General features: G+C 37.2%; 1 protein-coding gene across 1 annotated transcript in view; it reads right to left on the bottom strand.

Annotated features, from left to right (window-relative positions):
* The window catches only part of LOC137010554 (contactin-4), a 49,233-nt gene extending 29,955 nt beyond the window's left edge, over window positions 1-19,278 (bottom strand). The window contains exons 1-9 of the mRNA XM_067372624.1: window positions 19,186-19,278; window positions 12,909-13,035; window positions 11,753-11,928; window positions 9,462-9,557; window positions 6,357-6,560; window positions 4,943-5,045; window positions 3,364-3,548; window positions 2,633-2,775; window positions 2,362-2,491 (exon numbers count right to left, since the gene is read on the bottom strand). Of these exons, the coding sequence (XP_067228725.1) occupies window positions 2,362-2,491; window positions 2,633-2,775; window positions 3,364-3,548; window positions 4,943-5,045; window positions 6,357-6,560; window positions 9,462-9,557; window positions 11,753-11,928; window positions 12,909-13,035; window positions 19,186-19,246 (1,225 nt within the window). The 5' untranslated portion in view covers window positions 19,247-19,278. The remainder of the gene's footprint in view (window positions 1-2,361; window positions 2,492-2,632; window positions 2,776-3,363; window positions 3,549-4,942; window positions 5,046-6,356; window positions 6,561-9,461; window positions 9,558-11,752; window positions 11,929-12,908; window positions 13,036-19,185) is intronic.
* Between the last annotated feature and the right edge of the window lie 553 nt (window positions 19,279-19,831).

The raw sequence follows: 19,831 nt of genomic DNA, 5'->3' as shown, positions 1-19,831 counted from the left end.
TCGCCTCTATGCTCCTGAGGAAAAGCCCGAAAAACCTGATACTATTCTGCCGGAGTCCATCTTCGTGAGCCCCATCCAGTGGTCCGAAGAAACCATTCCCTCCGCCAATGCCTCCACACGCACTCCGCCGGGTTGCCCACCGGGCTTGCAGTACATCACACGGACACGTCGCACTCCACTCCTGCACAACGTTCACTCTTCACTTGGCACTGGTCACCCGGGGGTCAAGGAGACCCTCTCGTTGCTCAAACAACGCTTCTGGTGGCCCAACATGGCCAACGACGTCAGGAGGTACGTGCAGGGCTGCAGGGAGTGTGCCATCTCCAAGAGCCCACGCCATCTTCCCACCGGCAAGCTCTTTCCTCTGCCCGTTCCTGAGAGACCCTGGTCACACCTGGGAGTGGACTTCGTCACCGATCTCCCCGAGTCTGACGGTCACACATGCATCCTGGTGGTGGTGGACCGCTTCTCAAAGTCCTGCCGTCTGATACCCCTGGAGGGTCTACCTACCGCCATGGCCACCGCTGAACTAATGTTTAATCATGTTTTTCGCTATTATGGATTACCTGAAGACATCGTCTCCGACAGAGGACCCCAGTTTGTCTCACACGTCTGGAAAGCCTTCTTCTCCCTCCTGGGTGTGACCGTCAGCCTATCGTCTGGATACCATCCTCAGTCGAACGGGCAGACGGAACGGAAGATCCAGGAGATCGGCCGCTTCCTGCGTACCTTCTGTCACGGCCACCAGAACTCCTGGAACCAGTACCTGGGTTGGGCCGAGTACGCACAAAACTCTCTCCGCCAAGCCTCAACGGGACTAACACCCTTCCAGTGCGTACTCGGCTACCAACCCCCGATGTTCCCCTGGGACGGGGAACCCTCCAACGTTCCGGCAGTCGACTACTGGTTCCGGGAGAGCGAGAGGGTGTGGGACTCAGCTCACCACCAGCTGCAGAGGGCCCTGCGCAGACGCAAGATGGCAGCCGACCTTCGACGCTCCGAGGCTCCTGTCTACCAGCCGGGGCAGAAGGTCTGGCTGTCCACCCGGGACATCAGGATGCGTCTGCCCTGCAAAAAGCTGAGTCCCCGCTTCATTGGCCCGTTCACCATCCTTCGGCAGATCAACCCCGTCACCTATCGTCTCCAACTCCCGGCACAGTATAGTAGAATCCATCCTACATTTCACGTGTCTCTACTTAAACCTCACCACCCTTCTGTTGTTCCCTCCACAGAGCCTGACGTGGCAGCCGCCGAGCCCACCCTTCCACTTCTCCTAGAGGACGGCACAGCCTACGTGGTCCACGAGATCTTGGATTCCCGGCGCCGTGGTGGTAAACTCGAGTACCTCGTGGACTGGGAGGACTATGGTCCCGAAGAACGCTCATGGGTTCCCAGGAATGATATCCTTGATCCTCTTCTGTTACAGAACTTCCATACCAACCATCCAGACAGACCTGCCCCGCGACCCAGGGGAAGACCACCACGACGTCGGGGTCCGCGGCCCTCAGGAGCGGGCCGTGGGAGGGGGGGTACTGTCACAGACACGCCAGGCTCCACCTCACCACAGTACCCACGCACTCAATCACCAGCTTATTAATCACCGCCACCTGCACCTCATTCACTCTGCAATCACCAGCACTACAAAGCCACCACTCTCACACACACTCACTGTCCGGTCTCGTTTGCACTACGCCATGTATATGCTTACCTTAAGGACTCCCCTTCAACATACTTACCTGCTCCAGCGATCTCCTTCATCTCCTTCGTCTCCTGGTCCCTTCGTGTGCTTACCCTTCTGTGTGTGTGAGTGTCTCCAACGTCTCCCTCCATCTCAGCTCAACTCCTGGATCCACAAACCACACAAGGACAGTATTACTTTATATTCATCTCTCAAGAACCTGATAACCGCCATTATCACTCTGTGTTCCACATATTGTTCCAATAAACTCACCTGGATTGCTTTTATCTCTGCCTCCGTGTCTATATCATAACAGATTGATGATGATTTATTGATTTTACTTATAAAATTTTGTTAATTTTGAATGAAAAAAGCTACATAGTGTACTTTTAAAGATCAGTCTGATTGTTGGTTTTCTAAAAGTACTTGCAGATCTCGCCCCCCACTGACCCGGGAAAAAAAAAAAAAAAAAAAAAAAAAAAAAAAATTATATATATATATATATATATATATATATATATATATATATATATATATATATATATATATATATATATATATATATATATATATATATATATATATATATATATATATATATATTCACTACATACAAAATTCCATTAAAGTTTTCCAGGTCTGAAAAATCACTATTTAATTTGATAACATTGAAAGCTGCTTACCCACAACTTTGAGTTCAGCACTAGCATATATGACTCCGTTATCATTCTCTGCCAAACACTGATACATCCCAGAATCCATCAGGTTTATGTTGGAGATGGTTAACCTGCTACCATCAACACGAATTCTGTCCTGAGCATAAACAAAACTGTCAGGACAGATTGCAAAGACGATATACACATTTCAACATATACAGCATATTTCATGTCTTAGCATTTCACTGAAAAGGTAAAACGTGTTGAGGGATGTTATTCTGACGGTTAGTATTATCACCTGAGAGACCAAAGGCTGTCCATTCTTGAGCCATCTGTAAAGAGGTTGAGGTTTTCCATTAGCCTTGCACTCCCAGTGAAGATCAGACTCAATAGCCATGTTTGCATCATACAGAGTCTGCGACCACTGCAGGTGTTCCACATCTGCGTGAACAGCAATGAACTAAAATAAAACAAATGCAGAGGTCTGCATCCTGCCTTAACACAACGTCTGTCTCTCTGAACTTTCTCCCTTGCAATGCATTGCAACAATGATGAAAGCATTGTGTTTTATAAACCACCAAAAAATGAGGTTACACTGTGCACATTAATTCTAGATGATTCTTCCTGTCTTGTAGAAGAGCACCATTGCAGTGCATATATTGTGGGTATTCTGGGCAGACTAAACAACACCTACTATAGCCATTCTAATTAGTCTTGCCTTGACAATTGACAATAAAATCTATTCTTTCATTATTTATTATTTACCACAGGTTGCTGTGTGATCCGTTATCTGACTCATTAAAAATTTAAATTTCTCTTATTGATTCTCCTGCGGTAATGGCGTGATGGCAGACAAAATGCTGCATGGATAGGAGAGATAAAAAAAAGGTCTTTTAACATTGTGAAAAATACTCTGCACACAATGTTTTGGACACAGCTGTCTAAATATAAAAAAAAAAAAAGGCTATTTATCATCCAGTCTGTATTTTGAAATAACTATCTGACCATTTTGTCAGTATTTGACCTTACTTTGAAAAACAAGACGTCCTTTTGCAATACTGCGTCCTTTGGAGTTTTCGGCCACACATTCATAAAGTCCAGAATCCTCTGGACGAAAATATGGGATCTCTAGGACACCATTTGAGTGATTTATCTTCATTTTTCCCGGGAAGGGGCTTCCGTCCGCTCTCTTCCAGGAAATAGAAGGCACTGGACTGAGGAAAGACCATATTAACATCACACTGCACAGAGATGATCTATGGAGGTTTTACATGATTCACCAAAGCAGAACATGTTAGTCAACATTTTTTAATAACATGTGACTCAACATCCATTCCTGCACAATTATAATGAACATCATTCACAAAGCATGACATATTCCCCAGTCCCTAACATGTTTACATCTATAGTATGTGACTTATTTTCTCAGAATTATGAGATATAAACACAATAAACCCTTTTCACATTTTTCCAGATTTCTCAGAAGCAGACGTAATCAAAGTTGGGTAAACTTTTATAGCGGTGAATGAGACTTCATTAAATATTTTTTGAGTTTCCATTTGCAAAAATAGCAAAAGAAAAACTCCACAATAGTGTTTTCATAACTTTCAAAAAGAGAAAAAAAAAAATAGAGAGCAATTGATAACGGCAGTCAGAAGAGAGAAAGATGTAATTTTTACCATCACTTCCATAGCCGCTGTATTAGAAAGACCCTCACAGCAGTGTCAACTATTTAGTGTCGACTATTTTTTTGTAATTTGCAATAGTAATATAATACTAAGTATAGTGTTATAAATGTACATACATTTAAAAAAAAAAAAATGAAAATATAAAAAACTAATATAAATAAACTAATAAAAAATATAAAAAAAACTTTAAAACACGCCATCACAGTCTGTGAAAACGGTCTATTGTGAGAAATAAAGTCAGAATTGCGGGTTATAAACTAACAATTGCACGTTATAAACTCATAGTTGCGAGACATGCAATTCTGACTTATTTTCTCAGAATTGTGAGATGTAAACTCACAGTGGTGAGTTATAAAATCCAATTCAGAGGGGGGGGGAATTCTCAGAATTACGCCTTTATATTTTACAATTCTGATTTTATACTTTATAACTTGCAATTGTGACTTTATATCACACAATTCTGACTTTATAACTTATTCAGTGGCAGAAACAAGCTTCCATAAATTTGTGACATTTCAACAACATAATATATATATATATAAAAGTCAGACTGACCCCAAACCTTTGAGAATGTATAAATAAATAAAATGTTAAAATACATGGCCTGGCAGCAAATCTGTTCTGCACCTGATCGACCTCCAGTATCCCTGCATCCCTTAACACATTACCTGTGGACAATCCAAAGCCAGAACCCCGCCCCACCCCTGGATCACAGTCTGCAGCTGTTTTTAAAATAATGGCTGCCCCCCTCCATCTGCTTCCTAGTACTTCACGGAGATTAAAGGATCCTGTAGATTTCTGAGACATTTCTCTTAAATAAACTGCGAAGATGTACTATGTGCCAAGTGTGGCAATCCCCAGTTAAGCAAGGCAACCCTCTGGGGGCAAGCAGTCCATCTGTTAGTAAAGTAGAGACCTACTTTCCTAAAGCGAAACACTCCAGTCGAACCGATGATCCTTTGGCAACGTGGAGCATTTTTTCAAACTGGACTTCAATCTTTGGCTCATATTCCCCCATCACAGCTGTAAAATAAGGATAAACAAGCATAATACTTTTAGGGTGAAAGCAATGCACTTCAATTCAAATGAAACTATTTATAGTATATCACTTGATGTGCAAACAAGGCATATAAACAAGTTCACAACACATGCAGCTTGCCAAGAAACCCTGCTGAAAAGAGAATGGCTGGTCACCAGAATATGTAGTGCTTTGGATGCTGGTGTTCTCACCAGGCTTTTAACTAGGTTAAAAACAATATTAATTTTTCAAATTATTATTTTTTCTTTTAGTCATAGTTTTGTCTTTTGATGAAAATATCTTGTGTAAGAAAACTTAGGAAAACTTATATTCAATATTTTGTTATAACATATTCAACTGACTCACAATTATACTTTTATATAATTTCAGTAGAAAAAAACATTTTGGGTAAAAAAGTAAAAAAAAAAAAAACTCTTATTTTGGAGAAAAAAATAATAACAGAAATGCATATAATTTGACGATAACGTAAGAAATGAAAACTAAAGCTTCATATTTTTTAAAACGTAACATTTTATGAAAAAACATGTTAATTTAAATATGTATCATGTAAAAGATAATCAAAATATAACATGAAAATAGTGCTTGTATTAGATAAATTGTGAATTCTTAAATACTATAAATAATAATAAATAAAAAAACTTTCATCAACTAACACTTGTTGTAGTTATTTTGTTTAATTTTGATGAGATTAACATTGCTAAGCTAACAATCTTTTGCCAAAAAAAACAGCTTTAGCAAAATCTTATTCAACCAACTTTAGCAAAAATATCACGACGGTGGACCAGCTGATTGACTAGCACCAACTAGAAAATCATGTAAATTTATGCTGGCCTAAAATGGTCTTTTCAGCAGGGAATGTAGATCAAACACAAGGAAAAGTAAGAAATAAGAATTAGTAAAGTAGTAAGAGTTCAGAAGTGGTCTTATGCCCAAAATATTCATAGATGAAAATATTCAATATTCACATTAACTCAAAATATTCAAAACCTCTCCGCCCTACTTCATATACCTTGTCTGTGTGAATATTAAACAGACACTAATGACTGGTGATGTTGAGCCTCCCGGGGTATGTGTGTGAGAGAGAGGGTGTACGTGTTTCTTAATGCAAAATTTTTTCTCCTTCCCTGTCTCTCTCTCTATCTCTCTCTCTCTCTCTCTCACACACACAGTTGGATGAGCATGGCTCAGAGACTATGAACACACAAATGCTATGTCTCTGAGTGGCAGCAAAGCAAACACCGTCATGCTCAAATCTACTGATTCATCACTGTTAGCAGTTCCTCCAGGCTACTCACCATCCCGACGTAACACCACTGGAGTTGGGGAACTGTAGACAGTCGTGTTGGTCATCACGTTCCTCACCACACATGTGTAGTTGCCCACGTCTGACGTCTCTACCTTAGCTATATACAAATTTCCAGTCCTCTGGGACACAAAGCGTCGGTTGTCCCCAACAGCAACGCTGGGGCGGCCATTAAATATCCAGGAATATCTGATTTCTGAGGAGAAAATTCTCAGATGTCATTACTAACTTTTTTTTTGTTGAGAAATTTACTTTCACAGTAGTTCTTTTTAAGAAAAAATTTCATATATAATTACTAGAATGTCACACACACTCACACACACACACACACACACACACACACACACACACACACACACACACACACACACACACACACACACACACACACACACACACACACACACACACACACACACACACACACACACACACACACACACACACATGTTTGTTTTTGTGAATTGTGGGGACTTTCCATAGACTTCAATGCATTTTACACTGAACAAACTGTACATTCTATCCCCCTACCCTGCCCCTACCCCTAAACCTAACCCTCACAGGAAACTGTGCAAACTTTTACTTTTTCACAAAAACTCATTCTATATGATTTATAAACCCATTTACATTGTGGGGACCGCTGGCTGGTCCCCACGATGTAGGTGAACTCAGGTTTATATTACATCATGGGGACATTTGGTCCCCACAATGTAATATAAACAAAAGCACACACACACACACACACACACACACACACACACACACACACACACACACACACACACACACACACACACACACACACACACACACACACACACACACACACACACACACACACACACACATATATACAATCCACAAAAAGCAAATGAATGTGTCTTCAATTTAATCTGCTCACTCACTAAATTTGCTTTTCATATTCATTTAGATTTTTTTAATGATGTAAGTTCCTTTTGTCTTCATAGCCTTTTCATTTATTTCTTTATCTCCATTCATGCATGTCACCTCTCACTCTTTCTTAATGAGACAGGAATACAGGAAGAGAGGGAAAAAAGGAATGCACACGGCAAGGCCTGTGGTATGAAATAAAGTACTGTATGAAAGCATCAAATTAAGCAGCATTTATTAGAGGGCAGACAGGGGGTTAGAGTGGCTGAAAAGTGGATTGATAAGGGCTATTTAAGGTTAAAAAAAAAATCTACAGTACCAAGGAAAAAGAACCATTTTGCTTCCAAATAGAATAGAGGTGAATTAAAACCATCATAAATGGAGTAGTGACAAGGTGAGCGACCTCTTGTCATTACTGCGCACTGTGCTTAAGGCTTTTGGTCTCTTAGGAACCAAATTCACAGCCACTAATCTGAAATCACGTGACAGTAGACCAATGAACAAAGCTATTTAGCAGGAAAAATAGCTGATTTTTACTTTAGGTAGTAGTTACTGTACATTAATGTAGAGCCGTCACTATAATTCACATGGTCCAGTTTAATGTTCCAAATTATCCACACTGGAAGACAGCGAGCAGTAATTGAACTAACATAGTCATACTGAAGTAAATAAGCAACCAAAATTACCTCTAAGTGTGCACTTTTATTCATTTATAATTCTAATCAAATGTAGACTGTAATGTTTCAAAATACTTCAAATAAATGCTGCTCTTTCAAAATTGCTATTCATCAAACAACCCTAAGAAAAAAAAAATGTCTTGTGGTTTTCACAAAAATATTAAGCAGCACAACTGTATTTAACATAATAATGAACATATTTGTACAATTTCTAAAAGGTTTTAGGACACTTGAGAGTGGAGTAATGGCTGCTGAAAATCCATCAGAGAAATAAATTATATTTTACAATGTATTAGTATAAAAAACATTGACAATATTACTGTGTTTACTGTATTTTGATCAAATAAATGCAGCCTTGGTGAGCATAAGATAATATTTTTGAGCTTAAGAGACTTGTTTTTTTGAGACTCCAAACCTTTGAAAGTTAATATATACTGAGATATATGCCAAATGTTCATATATACATGGCGGACACATTTCTCACGCGCCAATGTTAAAGAAAAAAAATATATTCCCAAGAGCAAAAAAAGGCAGATTTCAAATTTCTGGGTGGTCATTCACACCTGCCTTTTGGATGAATGTGAATGATAAAAATCACTTCCAGCCCTGCAAAAAATCACTTCCAGGACCACTGTATAAAGTCCCATAACCATTATCCATACAACAGAGCATCGGATTACAGAATGTGGCAAACAATCAAGGCTGGTGTGGCGGGAGAACAGGGGAAGGAAAATAGAAGATGGAGGGTGGTGGCAGAGAGTGGGGAAGGTATGGGGCATTAAGGCCATTGATTTGAGTGGAAATGTGGCGGAATGTCAGAACGCCGGTGCGGTGGCGTGAAATTGCACCTCTTCTGTATGTGTGCATGGCTCTTTGAGAGGCTGCTAATCAGCTGTATACAGACACAGAAGAGGTACACAGCTGGACTGGGGGATAAAGAGACGTGTCGCTTTAAACCAGCCACCACATGCCTTTATTACCTTTCAACAGAAGGCCAAGGCTTAAGAAAATAACCTTTCCAAATGACCACAAGGGCACAAGTGCCATTAAGAAGGAGGAAGGGGAGCTAAATGCCATGATGCTGGTGTATGAATGCAAGAACGGGAGCTCCAGAGTGAGCCTTGTGCTCCGGTCATTTGAAAGCTTGATTTGCTCACAATATGAGATGATTAAGACACAATCTGAACCAACATGTACCATACATACTAAGTGAGCAGAGCAGAATGAGGTTTTCTTTGACATGACTAGCACTGAATTGCCACTTGCGGTGAATTCCTGACCTTGGATTTGCTTGCAATTATTCCACAGGCTAAGCATAGTGCTCGAACTGATAAAAAAATGCGCTGTGGAAAGAGGTCAACAGGTTTTGGAAACAATTGTCACTCTTGCTTTGTATGAAAGTCTCTATTGGAAAATGGAAAAATAGTGTTAACTTCAGAAAATAGGGACTTTGTGTATTTGTATGCAAAAAAACCTGATGTGCATTTGAAAATAACATTCAAATTCATACAGAATACACTAAAATGTACCTCCAAAGTGGGGTGGCGGACCGCACAGCAGCACAACAGCCTGTCCTTCCCTCACTAATACTGGACTTCTGGCCTTGCTGCTGAAATTCTGCAGGTCTGCAAAAACAAAATAATGGGTTTGCCATTACTTTTCATTAAAGGCAGTGTCATCGCTCTGACGTGCGACAGACGACTCACAGAGCAGGGACCTTTAGAAATGCCACTCTATAGCACAGGAAGGGACAGGCAAAAATGACATCCCACACTGGGCTAAAGCTGTGGTGTTTATTCAAATATCAGTTCTCCAGCCTCATGAATATATGACTGTGTGGAATGAGTTGTGTTTTGTGTAACCAAAGGACAAACTGCAAGAAAAAATAAATATTCAAATTTATTAAAGTTAAACGGATAGTTCACCCAAAAATGAAAAATACCCCATGATTTACTCACCCTCAAGCCATACTAGATGTATATGACTTTCTTCTTTCAGATGAATATTATCAGTTATATATTAAATAATGTCCTGGCTCTCCTAAGCTTTATAATGGCAGTAAAGAGAGGATGAGGTTTTGAAGCCCAAAAAAGTGCAACTAACCATCATAAAAGATATCCACAGGGCTTCTGGGGGTTAACAAAGGCCTTCTGAAGTGAAGTGATGCATTTGTGTAAGAAAAATATCCACATTTAAAACTTAAACTTAAATAACTGGCAATACGCACGTCAACTTACGGCAAAAAGAGTAACCCCTGACACGATGCAGGAGTAGTGTAAGCTTTGATGCCTCTCTGTGTTCAAACAAATAGGGCTGTGCAACAAACTCAAGCTCCGCTTCTCTTATATTGAAATCCGTCGACATTTCTCTTTAAAAACTCTCGTTTTAGACTTCTAATTTGTGACTCGTGTTTTTTTTTGTTTTTTTGAGTTCGTCAGAGCATCATGTGTCAGGAGTTCACTCTTTCGCTGTAAAGCCAATTATTTTAATTTTTAAAGTTTTAAATATGGATATTTTTCTTCCACAAATGCATTGCTTCACTTCAGAAGGCCTTTAATAACTTACTGGAGCCGTGTGGTTATATTTTATGTTGGATGTCTTCACAATCTCATCCTCTTTTTACTGCCATTATAAAGCTTAGGAGAGCTAGGACATTATTTAATATAACTCATAAACACCTATAAGTCATATACACCTAGGATGGCTTGAGGGTGAGTAAATCATGGGATAATTTTAATTTTTGGGTGAACTCACACTTTAATGTATAAACCAAAAAAAAAAAAAACTTTACATTTAAAAAAGAATTTGCAAGTCAGGTAAAATAAATAACATTTTTATACTTATCTATTTGAAATGCAACAAACACTTTCTGACTACACACTGTGTATGTGTGTATTTTTGTAGATATGTGGTTGTCACGGTAACTTTGTTAATTATGTATTGTCAGATCTATATTTTTATGGATGAAACTAAAGGAAAATGTGCCCTTGAATTATATATTAAATATGTGGTTTAAAGATATTTATTAAGTGTGTTTTGTGCCAGCAAAGTACAATCGTTCTTGGAGCTTTAACAGTATAAAATGGTGCTAGAAATGGCAAGGTAAAGAGTTTGATTCCCTGTATACCTTTAATGCAATAAGTTGCTTTGGATGAAAGTGTCTGCCATATGCATAAACAGGAAAAAAGATGAATAAAACTAAGTAAAATTACATAATGAAAAGCTTTCCTCATTATGAGTCAAGAGAAAAAAAGATTCCTCAAGACTTCAGAACTGATGGCTACGTGAGAAGGTAAATCATTGGGAAAATGCTTTTTCCCCACTCTGTGAATGCCAATTTTGCCAGTGAAGCACCACCAATTAGTCCTACAACAATTTTCTGCATCACTCAAGCCCAGAAAAGACATCTACTTGTGAAATTTCAAATGAACAATGTGTTCATATGTTCACACAATATAAATGAGGCAGACTTTCTGATTATCTGTTGACATAAGTCCTTTTTTCAATTTTCCATGACAGGTTGCATATCAGTTAGTACCACTGGACATCTGATGGTATCTGATGTGAAAATGTAGTTGTCAATTTAAAAGCCTACCACATCCATGGAAGAAAGTATATCTTACCCACTAATGGACCAAATGACAGCATGAAATATGAACGATAACATAGCAGCCATTTTACACATTACGCATTTAAGCTTCCAAAGGATACATATACAGACAGCGTAGTAAAAGTTATATTAATCATGTGTGAGGTAGACTGTCAAAAGCTATTTTCAAACATTCACATATACAAAACATACAGTTTAATTTGCACTTACATGCAAACTCCACTTTAGCCTCTCGGCTCAGAATGGTTCCAAATGCATTAGTGGCGATACACTGGTAAACACCTCCGTGTTTAGCTGCCTCAGGGTTAGTGATCAAAAGGTTTCCTTCAGCAAGACTGTAGTTGAAGTCCATGTCAATGTCAAGATCTTTCCCATTGAATTTCCAACTAAATATGAAAGGAGTGAGCACAGGATAATGATGATGAGAAGAAATTTAGACATTAAAAATATACGAATACTTTTTATTCAAAGAAAATGTTTTAATCCAGTTCCTTCAGAGAAAAAAAATATCAATGTGCTCAAAAGCATTGTTATAATTAACAAAACTATTATAAAAAATAAAATAAAACAGAACAGATAGAAAAAAAATACGGAAGAGGATTAGGGCCAAGCAATAATAAAAAATAAAACCATCTCGAGATTAAAGTTGTTAAATTTCGAGAAAAAGGTTGAGATAAAATGTTGAGAATAAAGTAATTTTCTCGTAATTTAATGAGTTTATTCTCAACATTATATCTCGACCTTTTTCTCGAAATTTAACAAGTTTATTCTCAACATTTGAATTCTACTTTTTCTCGAAATTTAACAACTTTAATCTTGAGATGGTTTTATTTTTTTATTATTGCTTGGCCCTAATCCTATATATAAAAATATATATAAAAACATACATAATAAAAATGACAAAACACAACAAAATCACTAAAATGTAAAAAAAAATAAAAAAATAAAAATTGAAAATAAAAAAAATAAAAAAACAACTCAAAATATTAATGAATACTATAATAGTATATTAAAAAATATTAAAATAACACTGTCCAAAAGTCTGAAAATACTTGTGACAAAATGTTTCATTATAAATTTAATTTACTAGTATTTACAATTTCAGTCAAAAGCTGAAATAAAAAATTAAATAATTGTCATAATTTCTTGTTAAAACTGGGTCATTGAAATATGATTTAATTATGTTCGAAAGAGCAAAGAAAATCTGACCTTGGAAAATCGATGTCACATATTTGTTCTTTGTTTTAATGTTTCAAAAAATTCTCAAATTTGATTTATTTATAGGTGTAAATCTATATTTTCAATTTGATCTCAGACTTTTGGAATCCACTATATACTGAGAAGATATTGAGGGAAATGGTCATACTTGTAATGTGGCTCTGGACTTCCCTTGGCTTTGCAGTTAATAAATATCTTGTTGTCCTCTGCACTTAAAGGGAAAACACTGTCACTGGGTTCTTGCGTGAACACTGGACCATGTCGAATAATTCTCTCTAGGAGAAAGAACAAGAAGAGTTACAAACGGCTCATAATCCACAATCTGGAACTTGAATCTGGATTTTAAAACAGGTGTGAACACATCAGGTCCACATTATCTCTAATGTGCGCTATTCATTTATTTCCAGCAACTTCCCACACTGAGCTCATTAGATCTACAACGTAAACACGTGCCAGAGGAACAGCTTTCATTTCCCCTCTTGTAGCAGAAACCGTATCAACATGACGTCCTCTTTTTGGCAGGCCTGTAACACGCATGGCAATGTGGCTAGGTCTGTTGTTTCGGTTGACTGCTGCCAAGACACCAATCCACCTCCCTAATTACCCCATGTTGTGGTAATTACTCTAGTGAAATGTATCATTTCTTAAATGAATAAACAAGCTCTCAGAAACATGTCAGCCCCTTCACAGGGAAATTGTGCTTTCTACTGTACACTTTCTCATTCAACCTTTCCCAATAAAACTCACCGGTGATTTTTCCCATCCTCTTTGAGTGAATGAAATTCTTTTTTACAGGTCTCTAACCTTGACGAGGACAAAAAAAATTACCCTCTCACATCATCAAGCTAATGGAAGTGTCCAGGCGTGTTTGCCTGGGGTGAGGGCCCTGCCTCCTCACGCTGGGGGAGATGCTACCTTTTTCACTTTCCCTTTTGTGTGTCCTTTGAACGACGGGAATTAATGAAGCATTTAGAGCGAGGAGTAGCACACTTACAGTATTCCACATTTAGGTGTCATTTGCCGTGAGGACACGTCCCCATCACTTTTTGTCATGGACGATTTTGCCCCAACCCCTTTATGGAATAATTTACTACAGGGATAAATATAATACAAAAGAAGCATCTAAAGAAGTACTATTATTAACAGTAGTTAATTATAGTGGGTAATTTAATGAGAGGTGATCTTCTGCTGAAATCTGTTTTTTTTTTTTTTTTTCTCTACTGCTTTTCCACAGCATGCAATCACAAGATATAATCACAAAACAAAATGCAAACAAATGTCCGTACTTTGGATATGCACTAGCGTTTAAAAGTTTAGGGTCATTAAGTTTTATTAAGGGATTAATAAATTATGGAGCCCCTAAGGACATGTTGAGGTAAAAAAAAAAAAAAATATGACATGGGAGCTATGAAAAATTATATGTCAATGGTTTTGCGTTCTCTCGCAAATGTTTTGTGTTCCCCTGAGAAACTCTGCGTTTGCTCGCAAAATGTTTGCGTTTCCCTGAGAAACTTGAGAAACACGTTCACTCGCAAATAACTAAATTTTCTCAGGGGAACACAAAACCTTTGCGAGCGAACGCAAAGTTTCTCATGGGAACACATTTGTGATGGAACGCAAAAGCATTAAATTGATTTTTTCTCCCATCTCATATTTTTTTCATTCACCATGTCCCTTTAGGGCTCCGTAATACTATTATTTAACAAGGACACATTTAAATTTAAATCGATTAAAAGTGACAGTAAAGACTTTTATATTGTTACAAAAAAAATTCAAATAAATGTTGTTCTTTTGCAGCAGTTTTTAACTGTGATAATAAGAAATGAGCACCAAATCAGCATAATAGAATGACTTCTGAAAGATCGTGACACCGAAGATGTAATGGCTGCTGAAAATTCAGTTTTGCCATCACAGGAATAATAAAAAAACAGAAAACATTTTTAAAAATATGTTCACAATATTAGTTTTACTGTGTTATTGATTAAAAATAAAATAAAATAAATTAATAAATAACGTTCATTTGAACATCTGAATTGTTTCGACAAGAATGACTGTTCCACTGTATAACAAGACATGTGTTTTATATTGGAAAATAGTCTCAATATGCTATTGAATTTTTTGCTTAAATGATTTTGTACATTTTATTTCTAATCATAATGTTATTAATAATTTATATAGATATGCAATGAATACAATTAGAAGAGGCAGGGATTCTTTAACATCAGGACATTTGTCCGAGTTTAATAACTTCCTATGCTCATTACTATAGCTCCATTTATTGTTTAAATATTAACTACATTTATATTCAATATCTGAATGTTAAATAACTATTTCACTTTGGTACATCACTATTATTCATTCTCTCACTCAATATAACCTATTTCCCAAATGAATAAGTGTAGGCTACATTGGATTTATTTATTTCATGATCTAATCCACTTCTTTCAACTGGAAATTTACTGCACAGCACCGCACACGTTTCGTCAATACTACGATTAAAAATAAAAAGACAAAAATCCTTAAATAAAGTCTGCCTTCAAAGCTGAAATATGGCAGGTTGTTAGATACAGTATGTGTGTTTGGTCTCCTCAGGTCCTCGGTGCTGAATAGCTGCTGCCCTTCCATCTGAGGCTGTCTGGCCTCTGCACTTCCTTCTCTCTAGCTAAGCTTTCTGAATATCAAGCTGTGCAATCAAAAGAGCACCTGTGGCTTGAATGCAAATGCCCATTTGAGTTGGCATAGTTACTGTAGCACAACAACGGCAATAACTAGAGCACTGGCACTGAGCGGGGGACATTGGTTCGTTTAAATAGGGCACCTGCCTCTTCGACGGCCTCTTCCTTACAGCGGTGCAGTATGTGCTGAGAGTTGCACAAACCATAAGAGAAATAATATGAACTTGTTGTATGGATTGTATGTACATGGTGGAGAGTTTTATGTCATTTCGAGTCTGTCAAATGCTATAGTTATATGTAATGTCAATATAACTCTATCAATATTCTGTAAAACAGTGGTCTTCAACTGGTGAGACGCAGGTTTTTCTGATTGTTGATGGTAGAGAAAAAACAATGCTAAATGCATTGCATAATAAAATGCAACTAAAAAATATAATTGTGCATAGTTAAAGGTCCTATGACATGCTACTTTTTGGATGCTTTTATATAGGCCTAAGTGGTCCCTAGTACTGTATCTGAAGTCTCTTTCCCGAAATTCAGCCTTGGTGCCACTACGAGCCAGTCCCACAATGAGCTTTCCTCAGGACGTTTCTGGGTCTCTAGCTTTAATGAGGAGGAAAGAGGCAGGGCAAGGTGGAGGGTGGGTGCGGCCTTAACCAGCTTGCGGCCACGGTACCATGCGCTAATGTTGACAGTGGATGTATCGCAATGACTCACAGACACGCAGTTGTTTCAGTTTGACCCAGAATCTGATCCGGAAGAAGAAGTTGCAACTCAGCAGCTATAGCAGGATATCTCCGAATGGTTAGTTTAAAACATTGTGTCTGGATACGGTACTTTAGTTGGTTTATGTATTATCATGAAGCTAATGCTAGCCTACATTGTTGGCTCTTCATGTTGCTCTGATTTGCTATTGTATTATTATTATATATATAATTATCAGCTATAGACACTAACCAGCGCAACTAAATTATTATTCATTATTACAAATACCTTTTCAGATAGGTGCCATTGTGGAAAATGTGCTACCATGCCAACATCATTTATCTGTTTACATATTTTATATTTCATAAATCTTAAAATTTTTTACAATCTTTTTACAATTGCTCTGCAATCTGGAAATGTGGATATCGCATGCGCCATAACAGCAGAACGGTTTCAAACAACAAAGAAATGTTCAACACTCGCGTTACAGTGTGTGTATTCACACACACACTTGATGCTATCTACCTTCACATTAGCGACAGTAACTGGGCTGTATTGGCCCACGTTGAGGAAACAGTGGTCGGAGAAATGTGTGGCGCAGACATACAAAACTATGGGAAGTTGTATCAGCATATTACCAGAGAAAATGAAATTAACCCACTGTTTCTTCATAGGCTCGGATGAAGGAACTAAAAAAATATTAATTTGTACATCCAAACACTGAGCAACTGCCATGCTTCGCTCATTTACAAGGCATGATGTGTCTCTCGAGGAAAAAAAAAAATATTGTGCTCGAATCTCACTGTAGTAGCTCTTTTTCTCATGGGCGGGCAAAGCAGAGAAAGGGGAGGTAACCTTTTCCTGTATGACGACTTAAGGGGTAGATTCCAGATTGGGTCGTCTGAGCTTTCGTTTTCTCAAACGTGAAGCAAAACACCCAGGGCTCGGTTTACACCCATCGCCTTTTCTAGCCACTGGGGGACCATATGCAAGCTATTGGAACTCATATTAATGTTAAAAAACCTCATAAAGTGAAATTTTCATGCCATGGGACCTTTAAGTTTAGCAGATTTCTTCATTTGTTTTAAAAAATATCTGTCAGTGCAGTAAAAAATACTCTTATTAAAGATAGAATCTATGAAAAAAAAAAGCTTAATATTTTATGTACTGTTGCCTCTCAGGTAAACTGATCTTGTTCGAAGGATTTTCAGATATTTTATCTGGAAGATTAGATAAAAATACTTAAGAACAGACTTTTTTTCCAGTGTAATGTCTGTCCTGCATTGTTTTGTTCATGTTTTTATTTATTTATTTTATTATTATTTATTTATTATTATTTTTTTTGAGAAAAATGTACAGCCTTTGAAGTTGACATCTTGATCTATAAATCCTTGAAACAAGATAAATGTATCTGAGAGCCAACATTGCATACAATATTTAGACTTTAGACTTTCCAGAGAATGTATCTTTAATAAAAGTATATTTCTTACTGCACTGGCAGATTTCACAGCAAGATTAAATACATTTACATATATGTTAATTTGTAAATAACACTTTCAGTGTTGTTTCTCAAATAAATCTGAGATATTTTTAGATGGATAACAAGTAAACAAACAAAAAAAATAAAAAAATAAATAAATATACAGTACAGTCCAAAAGTTTGGAACCACTAAGATTTTTAATGTTTTTAAAAGAAGTTTCGTCTGCTCACCAAGGCTACATTTATTTAATTAAAAATACAGTAAAAACAGTAATATTGTGAAATATTATTACAATTTAAAATAACTGTTTTCTATTTGAATATATTTCACAAAGTAATTTATTCCTGTGATGCAAAGCTTAATTTTCAGCATCATTACTCCAGTCTTCAGTGTCACATGATCCTTTAGAAATCATTCTAATATGCTGATCTGCTGCTCAAGAAACATTTAATGTGTACAATTGTACAAAATATTTGTGTACAATATTTTTTTTCAGGATTATTTGATGAATAGAAAGTTCAAAAGAACAGTGTTTATCTGAAATCTAATATTTTGTAACATTATAAATGTCTTTACTGCCACTTTTGATTGATTTAATGCATCCTTGCTGAATAAAAGTATTCATTTCTTTAACTTCTTTTCAAAAAAATAAAAATAACAATTCTTACTGACCCCAAACTTTTGAATGGTAGTGTATAATGCTACAGAAGCTTTGTATTTCAGATATTTTAAATTGTAATAATATTTCACAATATTACTGTTTTTTTTACTGTATTCTTAATTAAATAAATGTAGCCTTGGTGAGCAGACGAAACTTAAATACATTAAAAATCTTAGTGGTTCTAAACTTTTGGACTGTACTGTATACATATATATATATATATATATATGTGTGTGGACACTATAGTTCATTTATGTAAGTGAGGATAGCAAAATAAAGTAAACTGTGACATATTATACCCAAAAAATCTTCATACAGTGAAGAAAATTTATTAAAAAAAAAATTATAAAAAATTTGGAACCAAAAATTATTCAGACACTTTGACCTGACCATGTTTTGCTTAAGTGTTATCTGACATAATTAAGTTAATTTTTTTTCGGACACTGTATAACTCTGAGATCATATTTTATTACCATTTTTTTAAATTATAGTGAATAAACTGTATTAATAAATGCAATGTTCATTCATTCAATTTTGGTTTGACTATATAATATTTGGATGGCTGGTTAGCACTCAATGTCCAATATAAAATCAAAACCAAACTGCTTCAGAACAATCTTCAAAGCTATATAAACATAAATAAATTTTCCTATGCTAGTGTGTTATGAACAAACAAAGCGTGCCAAAATTAGTTGGGTGAAGTTCTTGCTGAAGAGAAAAATCAGAAACTGTGTCAATACAAATGTCCTGCTGGGGCAACCACGAGAGCTTGTTCCCAGCATGCATCTGTCTCTAGAGGAATGTGAAAATGATTAGACAGAGGCATGAAAAGCCACTCTCTCTGCTGAAGTGGGGACTATGCAGAACAGGTGAGCTATCAAAGGCAACTCGGGGATATCGTACCTGCTAGGCAGCTCTTGAGTGACAGCAGGATTAAGAGTTCCCATGGCAACAACATCTTCATCTTCCAAGGTCACAGAATCTCTTTTATTTCCATTCAACTGCAAGTGAAGCAGGCCGTGTTCTTCCTATGTAAAGTCAGCTTTGTTAGCTGCGGAATGAGCAAGGGACAGAGGGAGAAAGAGAGAGAGACAAAAAAAAGATTAGAAAAACAAAACAACACAACCAAGAGGAACTGTAACTTCAGATAAACCAGTGAAATATTAATAATTCATTCATCCAAATAAGGACAGACAGGATTCCATGCCTATGGGCCTGCTCACAGCTGATCAACTGCAGTGTGGATACCGAGCAAACCCTCAATATATCTCCCAGGAGTCGAGGGAATCGGAGAGAGAGAGAGACAGACAGACAGGGGAAAGCGAGGGCCTAAGAGAGATATGAAAAAATCCTTAGTGGCTTACGGCAGCAAAACCTGAACACATATTCAGCTGCCAAAGGCAATGTTTGGATTGTGCTAAAAGTATTGGTTCTACACACTTACACTGGGGGAAAAAAGCTTGTGATACATTTACAAACCTGCAAACATATTTCATTTTCAGCCCGCCGTATCTCAGAACAGGATTATGATTCGATAGGGGAGGTGATA

This window comes from Chanodichthys erythropterus, chromosome 21 (assembly GCF_024489055.1).
Source record: "Chanodichthys erythropterus isolate Z2021 chromosome 21, ASM2448905v1, whole genome shotgun sequence".
In the NCBI taxonomy this organism is placed as follows: Eukaryota; Metazoa; Chordata; class Actinopteri; order Cypriniformes; family Xenocyprididae; genus Chanodichthys; species Chanodichthys erythropterus.
The sequence above is the reverse complement of the archived record's forward strand: the minus strand, read 5'-3'. Positions and strand labels throughout refer to the sequence as shown.